Raw genomic sequence first — 12,244 nt, 5'->3', positions numbered from 1 at the left:
CACACGAACATACTGTATAACAATTTCACTGAATTGCCTTCTATTCTCTGCTCTTTACTCCTTACTCATTCGGCATTAGGGTTTACGGCTTAGGGTTTAGGGTTTAGGGTTTACTATTCACAGCGAATTCGGTAAACATGGACAGTAAATGATCATCTGTTTACTTCGAATTTCTCCGATAAATTACCAATTAGTGTCTACTATTTAGTGTTTACTAATTAGGGTTTAGGGTTTATTTAGTGTTTAGGGTTTCCTACTCACAGCGAATTCGGTAACCATGGCAAATAAATCCTTAGATAGACAAACATTTCTAATAATTTGTTTACTTCGAATTTCTTCTCTGAATTACCAATTAGTGTTTACTCATTAGTGCTCACTAATTAGGGTTTAGGGTTTAGGGTTTAGGTACTCACAGCGAGTTCGGTAACCATAGCGAGTAAATCCCTAGATAGACAAACATTCTAATAATATGTTTACTTCGAATTCCTCTACTCTATACTTTACACTCCTACTAATTACTAATTAGGGTTTAGGGTTTAGGGTTTAGGGTCTCCTACTCACAGCGAATTCAGTAACCATAGCGAGTAAATCCTTAGATAGACAAACATTTCTAATAATTTGTTTACTTCGAATTTCTTCTCTGAATTACCAATTAGTGTCTACTATTTAGTGCTCACTAATTAGGGTTTAGGGTTTAGGGTTTAGGGTTTAGGTACTCACAGCGAATTCAGTAACCATAGCGAGTAAATCCCTTGATAGACAAACATTCTAATAATATGTTTACTTCGAATTTCTCTACTCTATACTTTACACTCCTACTAATTACTAATTAGGGTTTAGGGTTTAGGGTTTAGGGTTTAGGTACTCACAGCGAATTCAGTAACCATAGCGAGTAAATCCTTGGATAGACAAACATTTCTAATAATTTGTTTACTTCGAATTTCTCCGATGAATTTTTTTTTATTTTCATCCCAAAATTTAATTTTTTGTTTTTCTTTTTTGCTAACAATTGGATAAATATTTGTTTTGAATAGCATAGTAGCAATTTGTTGACCTTTAAATCCTTTTTCTTCTTCTTTTTCTTCTTCTTTTCTTTCTTTTTCTTCTTGTTCTCCTTCTTTATTGTTATTTATATTATTATTATTATTATTATTATTATTATTATTATTATTTGTATTTTTATTTTCTCCTCCTCTTAATCCATCTCCTCTATTATAACCTCTAAACCCTAATCCTCCTCCTCCTCCTCCTCCTCCTCCATCTCCTCTAAACCCTAAACCCTCACGTCTTATAAATTCACTAAATGGAGAAACCCTAAACACTCGAAAACCCTCACTTGTTCCTGCTATAAAAGAACTACCATCTTGATTAAATGATAAAGATTCTAAGTATACATTACGACGGTCGTCTCTGTATATATCACAGCCTCCTGTTGCTTCTCCTGCTGTTGTTGCTGCTGCTGTTGTTGCTCCTCCTGTTTTTGTAGCTGTTGTTGCTGCTGTTGTTGCTGCTGGTGGTGATGAAGAGGAGGAGGAAGATGACGAAGAAGATGAAGAAGAAGAAGATGGACCAGTGGTCTTAGAAGAAGGAGAAAACAAAGAAAAACCCTGCTGAGGAGTAGTCACAGGGTCCTTAGATCCTTGCTGCTGATGCAGCTGCTGTCGGTCGGCAAACATTGTCGCCCTTCTTTTTAAGAGTTAATTAAGGTGTATGTACACTGCAGTGTATTAAAACTGCAGAAAAAGAACTATAAATACATCATAAAGGACATGCGGCTGCTGCGGTGTATACAGCTTTATATATATGAATTTAAGCCCCCTCCGTGCTGCGTCAAGTATAATACAGCGTCTTATTCGCCCTTTTCTTGCCTTTCTTACTAAATAGATTGCTTAAATGATGCCAATTACATTTATGTAATTAAAAATCAATTTAGTGACGGGAAAACAAAAAAAGAACACAAAAAATGCTGCTGCTTCCCCCCGAGGTACTCTCCTCTCCGTCGCACACAGCCTTCGTCTCTATGCCGAAAACAGCAAAGTGTATTTTTTATGTCTTAAACGTTTTTATTTAATTTATTTAAATTAAATAAATAAATGTATCCAATTTAGAGCCAAAAAGCCCACCCACATGCAGCAGCAGTAGCCGTGTAGCAGCAGCAGTAGCAGCACCAGTGGTCACCGCCGCCGCTGCAGCAGCTACGAAAGACCCCTCTTCCTCTCCTTTGTGCATGCATGCAATAAAAATAATAAATAGTATTTAAATAAATACTTAAATAATTAGTTATTAACTTCAAATTAATGTCCCCCTCCCCCATTACATAATAAAAGTGAATGCACCAGCAGCTAGCTACATACACCCACCACCAACACCCTACAACACTCACTACTGCCTAGAGGCGAACGGCAAGGTTAACTGCGTCTGTGTTGCTGCAGCAAAAGAGTCTCTTGCTGCAGCTGTTGCAGCAGCAGCTGCAGCAACTGCTGCTGCCGTTGCGTCAGCTGTTACTGCAACTGTTGCAGCTACAGTTGCTGCAACTGTTGCTGCAACTGTTGCTGTAGCTGCTACTGCAGCAGCTGCTGCAGCTGTTTCTGCAGCTGCTCTTGCTGCTGCAGCTGTTTCTGCAGCTGCTCTTGCTGCTGCAGCTATTGCTGCTGCTAGTGCAGCGTGCAAATATGTGGAGAAGTTGGCTTATATATACATATGTATATATATGTATATATATGTCTATATATATACATACATAATATATGTATATATATGTCTATATATATGTATATATATGCAAATATATATACATATATGTATATATATACATATATATGTATATACATATATATGCATATATTATTGTACTGTGCATGCATGCATGTGTATGTATTGTCATTACGAACAGCAAAGTTCCCCTTTATGCCATTAATTAATTTAATTTAATTAAATAATTTAATTAATTAATTAATTAATTAATTAAATTAACTAATTAATTATTGGCATAAAAAGGAACCTTACTATGCACGTATACATATAAAGTAACAAAATATACATGTAACAACAGCACAACATAAATACATACATATTTATATGTATATATCTATATATATATACATTTATATACATGTATATGTATATATAAATACATATATATACATTTATATATATATGTATATATGTTTATATATGTAATAAATATACATATATGTACATTTATATGTATATAAATGTATATATATGTATATTTGTCTATATGTATATACATGCATATGTATATACATGAATATGTATATATACGGATATGTGTATATATATGTTTATGTATATGTTTGTATATGTATATGTATATATATGTATATCTATATATATGTATATACATGGATATGTATATACGTATATATACAAATATACACAAATATAAATACATATATATATACACCTATATACATCTATATAAATATATATATACCCTTATATATATATACATGTATATATAGATAGATGTATATATAATAATAATTAGAGATATATATAACATAATAATATAATCAATATATTTATTCATTATTATTATTATTATTATTATTATTATTATTATTATTATTATTATTATTATTGCGTCTTTTTTTATGTTTTTTATGTTGCTTAATAAGGAAAGCAACATGTGAATTATTATTATGTATATTATGTTTATGTTTATGTTTATGTTTATGGTGTATAGATAGATATTTATGATTATTCTTTTTATGATTATTATTATTATTATTATTATTATTCTTATTTAATAAATAAATTACTTCCTCCTTAGGTAATAAACGTGTTAATATACATTCAGCTAAGTATAGATGTACATCATCTGTTACTGCATGCCTCATCTCTATCTTCTGCAGCAGCAGCAGCAGCACACAAATTGCTAATCTTCTTTCTTCTGTTGAATGTCTTTCTTGTTTTCTTCTTAATTCCTTACAACAATCTACAATACTAAATACTATTGATGCTAATGTCCTCTCTATTAATCTTCTTCTTAATGTATACGCCTGCATGCATATACATATACACATATACATATATATACATATATATACATATATATACATATATATACATATATATACATATATATATACTTATATATGTATACGTATATATACATATATATATGTATGCATGTAACAGGTATATATCATCATAATGACCAGCAGCAGCAATTCCATCATAAGACCATTAGTATAAATATAACAACAATAATAAATAATAAATATTATTACTATTAATTAATTAATTAATTAATTAATTAATTAATTTACTTATTTATCTTACCCTAGCAGCATTAATATATGCATCCTTAATTTGTTTCCTCATACAATCACATAGACTATAAGCAAAGAAACGACTGCAGCAAGAGAATCCACCAGCAGCAATTTCTCTTCCTATGTCTAAATATGCAGCTTTTTGTAGGGCAATTAACTTTACTAGACGACGACGAAGAGAGCGACCTAAGGAGCATAACAAGCAGCAATAGTATAATATATATTATTAAGGAAATGCAGCAGCGGCAGAAGTAATAGCAGCAAGAGGAGGAGGAGGAGTAACAGCAACAAGCAGAGTAGCAACAACAAGAGCAGTAGCAACAGAAGTAGCAAGAACAGAAACAGCAATAACAAATGCAACAGAAGGAACAGCAACAGCAACAACAGCAGCAACAATAAGAGCAGCAGCAATACCACCAGCAGCAGGAGCAGGAGCAGCAGCAACACCACCAGCAGCAGCAGAAGCAGCAGCAGCAACAGTTTGTCGTGTATATTTACCACTATTAGTTTGCATCATAAGATTGCACTGACTAAGTGCGGCCCTCTTAGGATCGGGTAGAACATTGGGAGTAGCTGGAGGTGCATCAGGATGATTAGCTGCTTCAGCAGCAGCAGCAGCAACAGCAGCAGCATTAGCAGCAGCATTAGCAGCAGCAGCAGCAGCATGTGCAGCATCAACAGCAACAAGACAATCCTTAAAATCTTGACAAGTATCAAGAATAGTCATAGATAAATAATCCATAAAATTCAATATTTTATCCAAGGACGAATCCACAAACCAAAATAATGAATGTGGGCATTTCGTCCCTTCTGTAAATAATCTTCGACACATAAATAATTTTATACTGAAGGAGTCATGAATAATTGATTCCGCTCGATCTACACATTCTATTGGCCTGAAAATATATGCATATATATATACATATACATATGCATATGTATATTTTTTTGTTTATTTTCGTGTTTTTCTCAGGATTTAGTTAGTTACTTAGATAAGGTTTTTAGATACATTGTTAGGGATTTTATTTGTCTATTTATTTATATACTTTTGTGGGTATTTGGGTAGTTAGTTATTTTGCTATTTGTGTATATGCAGAAAGAAATGCTATATTTAAATGGATGTGCATGAAACACACTCGAGGGTTTGTGTTTTAGCGTTTAGGGTTTAATGTCTAGGGTTTATTAGGGTTTAGTGTCTTGTGCTTCGTGTTTATTTGGGTTTAATGTAAGGTTTTTTTTATTAGGGTTTATGATTTATTAGGGTTTAGGGTTTATTAGGGTTTATCTTACGCGAGGCCTTTCTTGGATGCTCGATGTTTCCTTAGGAATTTAGTAGCAATAGAACGTTTTGTTTTTTTATTTGTATTTCCTTTTTGTTGTTTTTTATTTCCTCTCTTTGTCCTTTCTTTAGATGTTCCTGTAACAGCTGCTGCTGCTGCTGCTGCAGTTGCTGCTGACGATCCTGCTCCTGTTGCAGTATAAGTCTTTCTCCTGTCTTTCTTCCTCTTACAACATGAGCAAGATAAAGAAGAAAAGAAAGATAAAAAAGAAAAAGATGAATAAAAAGAAAAAGAAGACATAGAATCAGATAATTTAGTCTTAGGTATTCGCATAAATGTCTCAGGCCTCGCTAGACACCCCAACCCGCATAAACCTCTTAACCATTTTCCTTCCCTTCCTCCTCTTCCTTGTCCTCTATCATTTGCTGCTGCAGCAGCAGCAGCAGCAGCAGCTGCTGCAGCAGCCGCAGCCGCAGCCGCAGCTGCTGGTTCCTGCTGTGCTGCTGCCATACTAGTTCGTGGACATGCACTGCTGCTTCGTAAACGGTCATCTTGCTGCTGTTGCTGCTGTTGCTGCTGAGGTTGCTGCTGCTGAACAACAACACTAACAAGAGTAGCTGGATCTCCCTGTTGCTGCTGCTTCATCTGCTGCTGCTGTTGCTGCCGTTGGTTCGCTGCTTCCTCAGCAGCAGACGAACCAACAGGTAGATCATCAGTAGGTGATGCAGGAGAAGCAGCAGATGTAGTAGCAGTAGTAGCAGCTGTATTGGGTGCTGTATTAGCTGTTGGTGCAGTTGTTGCTGTTGCTGCTGCAGTTGTTGCTGTTGCAGTACGAGTAGGTGCACATACACTCCGTACAAATGCAGTACCAATAAGGGATACACATTTACTACAATCCCCTAATAAAGATTTACATAAAGAACGAACTTGTGATTCAGAGGAGAAGGCAGGAGGGCAATGAGATATTATTACTGCTGTTGCTATACCCACTAATGTACCCCATAAACGGCTATTCACTATATTCAACTTTAATGCTGCGCATGCATGCATGCACACACACACACACACAGCAACACAGACAGACACACATATATATACAGCATAATTAATATCAGCAGCAGCAGCAACAACAACAACAGCAGCAACAGTAAGAGTGGATAATATGCTTAGAAGATTTTATTATATAGGTGAATATTTGATGGTTTATCTGTTAGGGTTTATATGAGGGTTTATATGTATATATTAGGGTTTATATAAGGGGTTATATAAGGGTTAGTATAGTAACGAATACGAGGGTTTACAACTAATTAGGGTTTAGGGTATGCAGGGTTTATCTAGGGTTTATGATTACATTAGGGTTTACAGCATTACCCCTAATACCCCGTGTAACCCATCATAATAAACCCGTCATTAAACCCCAATGAATATAATATAATATAATTTAATTAATTAAATTAAATTAAATTTAATTAAATAAATAAATAAATACCTGGTAGCTCTGATGGAGGCTTATCTATAGATAATACAGCTACTGTCTGATATATAAATAGAATAGTCCATAAGAAGACTTGGCCTATAAGACCGAACTCAGGGTGGAAGGTATTATGTATATCCTTAGGGTTAGCAAATAAGAAGAAAGATAAGAAACATAATAAATATAAATATAATAATATAATTATATAATTATCTGTATTAATCATTGCTATATATATACAACCACAACCTATTAATGTACCTAAGGTACGGCTTGCTGCTGCATGCATTGTTCCTTCATATGTCCACTTTATTGTACTACCAAACCCTAATATTAACCAAGAGGATACAGGCATAACGGCGCTCTCTACATCAACAGACCCTGTATACACATATACATATACACACACATATATATTATTTATTTATTTACCTATTTAGTTGCTTATTTAGTTGTTTGTTTATTTCGTTACTTTGTTGTACTTTTTGAGGGTTTTTTCTTCTTGGTGTTTTTTTTTTCGGGTATTATTGTTGTGTATTTGTGTCTAATCAATTAGCTAACTGAACTAAATTAATTAATTAAATTAAATTAAATTAAATTAATTAATTAATTAATTAATTAATTAATTATATTAAATAATTATATAACTTACCAACAAGCCACATAGTTATCTCCTCATCAGCAAATACGCCAACAGCAAAGAGGGCAATCATACCGCAAACAAATTTAGCACAATGTACAAAATCAACATCATTAAGAAGAGAAGAAAAAGAAAAAGAAGAAAAATTAAATAAAATATAAATAAATCCTTTTATACTACGAGATAATTGCATACCCATTACTGTTGCTGATAAAAATATCATACGAATATTCAACCAAAATCCTGTACAAAAAAATATACACATACATATATATATATCTAAACCCTAAACCCTAGAAACCCTAAACCCTAAACCCTAGAAACCCTAAACCATATATAACGTAGGTACCATAAACCCTAGATACCCTCGGTACCCAAACCCCAAAACCCTAAATCCCCATATACCCTAAGTAAACCCCAGAAAATAAAATACCCTAAACCCTAAACCCTAAACCCTAAACCCTAAACCCTAAACCCTAAACCCTTGTTTGTAAGTTTGTATGTACTTACGGCTCCAAGCCGGCGTAACACTTGCATATAGGTATGCCTCTATAGCCGAGCAGAAGTTGAGTGTATCTTTGCTGCTTATTTGTATAAGAGAGACAATTAACATTGTTAATTTTAATTGTTGTCTTATTGCCTCTGCCTCTTGTCCTTCCTCGGGTAATTGTTCATATGCCTCTAATGTATACCAATTCTTCTCTGCTGCAGCAGAACGTCGCTGCTTCTGCTGCTGCTGTTGCTGCTGTTGTTGTCGTTGCTGTTGTTGTTGCTGCTGCTGTTGTTGTTGCTGTTGTTGCTGCTGCTGCTGTTGCTGCTGCTGCTGCTGCTGCTTGTTGGTAGAGGGAGAGGAAGTCCTTGATGGATTCAGCATTAATCGAGGTATTTGTACAGCCTCTAATAAGGAGGAACGAATTGCTGTTCTTGCTGTTATTTTTTTCTTTCTTTCCTTCCTTTTTTTATTCCTTTTGCTGATGCTGCTGCTGCTGCTTCTCCTACTTATACTCCATCGCCAACGTCTGCTGCTGCTGCTCCTCTTCCTACGTAATAATGAGCTACGCTGACGCCTAAACAAACCACCCCATCTAGGTAGTGCAGCAGCAGCAGCAGCCCATGGCCTTTGTTTCCGATCCCCGGGATCGGGATCGGGATCGGGATCGGGATCGACTGCAGGAGACGACATATCTACCTCAGGTACGCTGCTGCTGTGTCCTAATAATGCTAGCAGCAAACCTAATTCAGCAGAAGGAGAAGGAGGGAATGCTGCCTCGCTGCATGCACTCTCTCTATTAGTAGCACTTCTTTGCTGCTGCTGCTGCTGCTGCTGCTGATGGTGACGATGATGATGATGCCTCCCTAAGACAGATTGTTCTGCTGTTGTCTCCTCTCCTATAGATGCACTGCCGCATACAGATCCTTGTCTCTCTCCTGCTGCTGCTGCTGCTGTTGCTCTTGGTGTATCCATTAGATCGTCACCAATCTGTTTGCTGCCTCGTGTATTATCAACAGGAAGAAACAAAGGCTTCCTTTCTGCTGCTGCTGCTGCTCTTGCTGAATTTTGACGTCCAAGTAGCAATTGCTGCTGCTGCTGCTGTTGCTGCTGTTGCTGCTGATCAGCAGCAGCAAAGGAAGTATTAGATGGAGGTACAGGTAAGAAGATTTGTTGAGGAGAATTATCTGTTTGTGTATGATGTATAGATTCTCTATCTAAATCATATTGGGGATCGTATTGGGGATCGTGTCTATTACTGGGATCGTGTCTACTGGGATCGTTGGGATCGTTGGGATCGATGGGATCGGTGGGATCGAAAAAATTGGGATCGTCAAAAGTCGATCCCGGTGCAGCAATAGAATAATCATTATCTAATAGAGAAGGACCAGCAGAGGATTGGAGCTCAAGACTAGGCAGGTGCAGCAAGGGACGATTTATTGTTGGTACTATAGGGGGAGATAAGGGTCTCCTCCTTCTCCTTCTTATATAAAAGGAGCTCCTGCTGCTGCTGCTCCTGCTGCTACTCCTGCTGCTGCTCCTGCTGCTCCTGCTGCTGCTGCTACTTATGATGTTTTTGTTGTTATGATCTATTAATGATGTCTTTTCTTTTCCTCTTTTTTTCTTCTTTTTCTTCTTCTCCTTCTTATCTCTATTTATTAATAAATGTCCTCTCTTATTCTTGCTGCTGCTCTCTTTCTTATTGTTGCTTCTTTTGCTGCTGCTGCTGCTGCTGTTGCTTCTATGCTTACGTCGATCCCCTAATAAAGGAGGAAGCAAACGTAACTTTGTCCATGGAGATGCTCCTGCTGCTCCTGCTGCTGCTGCTGCTGCAGATGCAGGAGGAGAACTTGTTAATTGTCTTTCCTCTCCTTCTTCTCCTTCCTCCTCTTCTTCCTCATCATACTCTCCCTCATGCCGCTGCTGCTGGTGCTGCTGCTGTTGCTGCTGCTGCATTTGCCTCTGTTGTTCCCTCCTAATAGAGAAAGGGAATAGATGTTCCCTCCTATTATAATGTCCTCTTGTACGTCTTTCTCTTCCTCCTCTTCCTCCTCTTCCTTCTCCTTCTCCTTCTTCTTCTTCTTCTTCTTCTTCTTCCTCTTCTCCTTCTTCTGCTGCTGTTGCTGCTGTTGCTGCTGTTGTTGCAATTGTACCATTTGCTGCTATTGCTGCTGTTGGTGCTGCATTCCCATCTTCTGTTGCATACTCTCCCTCTGTTGCCTCATGATCCCCTCCTGCTGCTATGCTTCCTCTTCCTGCTGCTGCTGCTGCTGCTGTTGCTGCTGTTGCTGCTGTTGCCCGATGTCTCCTTGCTGCAGCAGCAGCACGATGACGATGATGATGCCGATGATGATGATTACTATGTATATGTATAGCTGTATGTTGCTGCTGTTGCTGCTGCTGCTGCTGCTGCTGCTGCTGCTGCTGCTGCTGCTGCTGCTGTTGCTGTTGCTGCTGTCCTGTTGTATATAGATTATAATCATTATAATAATTATTATTATAAATATGATTAAAATATTGTTTATATTGGTAATTATTATTATAATTATTTAATTGTTGTGGTAAGAATAGACCTGTATGATGGAGAAGATTGTTAGCACTTTGTATTAATTGTAGCCCCTGTAGCTGCTGCTGCGCAGTTAATAAATTAAGGAAAGAATAAGAGGAAGCAGCAGACTGCAGCATAGATTTATGTATAAATAATTGCTGATTAGCAGCAGCAGCAGCAGCAATATATCTATTAAATGATAAGAATGATGGACTTATTTGCATGCAATCTGCAGCAACTGTACATATATCTACAGCAACAGATATACATTGCTGTATCTCTTTTATATTCCTTAATAGACCACGGGATCGTGTTGCTGCCCTGGGATCGATCCCACCACACGATCCCAGCTCAACTCCTTGCTTTGCTGCACCTACTATATGCATTGTTAGCTGCAATAACGATGAATATACACGAGCTAATTCAGGTAATGTATTTATACGAGGACAAGGAGGAAATAATAAATAAGGTTCCCTACCGCTCTCTACTATTCTCCCTCTTAGGGTGTATCTACACCCTATTATTATATATAATGGATATGCTGCTGCCTCTAATCTTATTATATCCCTCTTACTTCTTCTCCTTATTATTGATAATTTACTCTCTATATCCTCAACCTCTACTCATTTATTCATTTATTTATTCATTTATTTATTCATTTATTTATTTATTTATTATTATAAGGAAAAAGGAGGAAAAAGAAGGGAGGAACAGGAAGAAGAAGAAAACAAAAACACACATACACACACACACACACACACACATACACACACACAAAGATACACATAAATAAATAAATAAATATTTATTTATATGTTTTATTATCTTACTTAATTGTTATATTATTTATATATTTATTTAATTAATTAATATATTTAATTAATTTATTTATGTTTACATAAATATTTATTACTAAAAATATAAAATGTAGATTTTTTAGGGTTTATGGTATAAATTAGGGTTTAGGGTTTAGGGTTTAGGGTTTAGGGTTTAGGGTTTAGGGTTTCGTACGTAATGTATAAGAAATAGTTTGTAGATATTGTTGTATAGCATAAAGTGTTTCTTGTATATGCATAATAAGAGTCATAATATCTTTTCTTGCTATTTGCCTCTGTGAATAATAAGGAGGAGTAATAATTTGTATAAGGAATAAGAATAGACCAAGAATAGCAAATAATAATGTATAAATAAGGAATTGAATTAGATAAGAAAATCCATGATGAATAGATAAAAAATTAACAATTAAATATCTTAATTTAATTAATATACAACATATATTATAAGGAATAAAAAATAAGGAAACTTTACCTAAATAAGATGAATCTATTACCTCAATAAATGGGGGTATTTTGTATAATAATGGTATACGTAAGGAAACAATAAAAGAAAAAAAAATAAATAATATTATACATAATAATATATTATTTATATATATATAATATATATAATTATTATTATATAAATAATATATATTTATATAATAATATAAATAATATATTATTATAAATAATATA

At 35.4% G+C, this 12,244-nt stretch overlaps 1 protein-coding gene across 1 annotated transcript; it reads right to left on the bottom strand.

The window, feature by feature from the left end:
* Window positions 1-8,081: 8,081 nt before the first annotated feature.
* Window positions 8,082-11,116, bottom strand: EMWEY_00048850 (hypothetical protein, conserved; the record flags this gene model as incomplete). Its single annotated transcript, XM_013479418.1, has 3 exons — window positions 8,082-8,098; window positions 8,203-10,641; window positions 11,068-11,116. 3 exons carry the CDS (start codon window positions 11,114-11,116, stop codon window positions 8,082-8,084), a joined length of 2,505 nt encoding a protein of 834 aa, XP_013334872.1.
* Between the last annotated feature and the right edge of the window lie 1,128 nt (window positions 11,117-12,244).

The sequence above is a fragment of the Eimeria maxima genome, genomic scaffold (assembly GCF_000499605.1).
Source record: "Eimeria maxima Weybridge genomic scaffold, Emw_scaff1120, whole genome shotgun sequence".
Taxonomy (NCBI): domain Eukaryota; phylum Apicomplexa; class Conoidasida; order Eucoccidiorida; family Eimeriidae; genus Eimeria; species Eimeria maxima.
The sequence above is the reverse complement of the archived record's forward strand: the minus strand, read 5'-3'. Positions and strand labels throughout refer to the sequence as shown.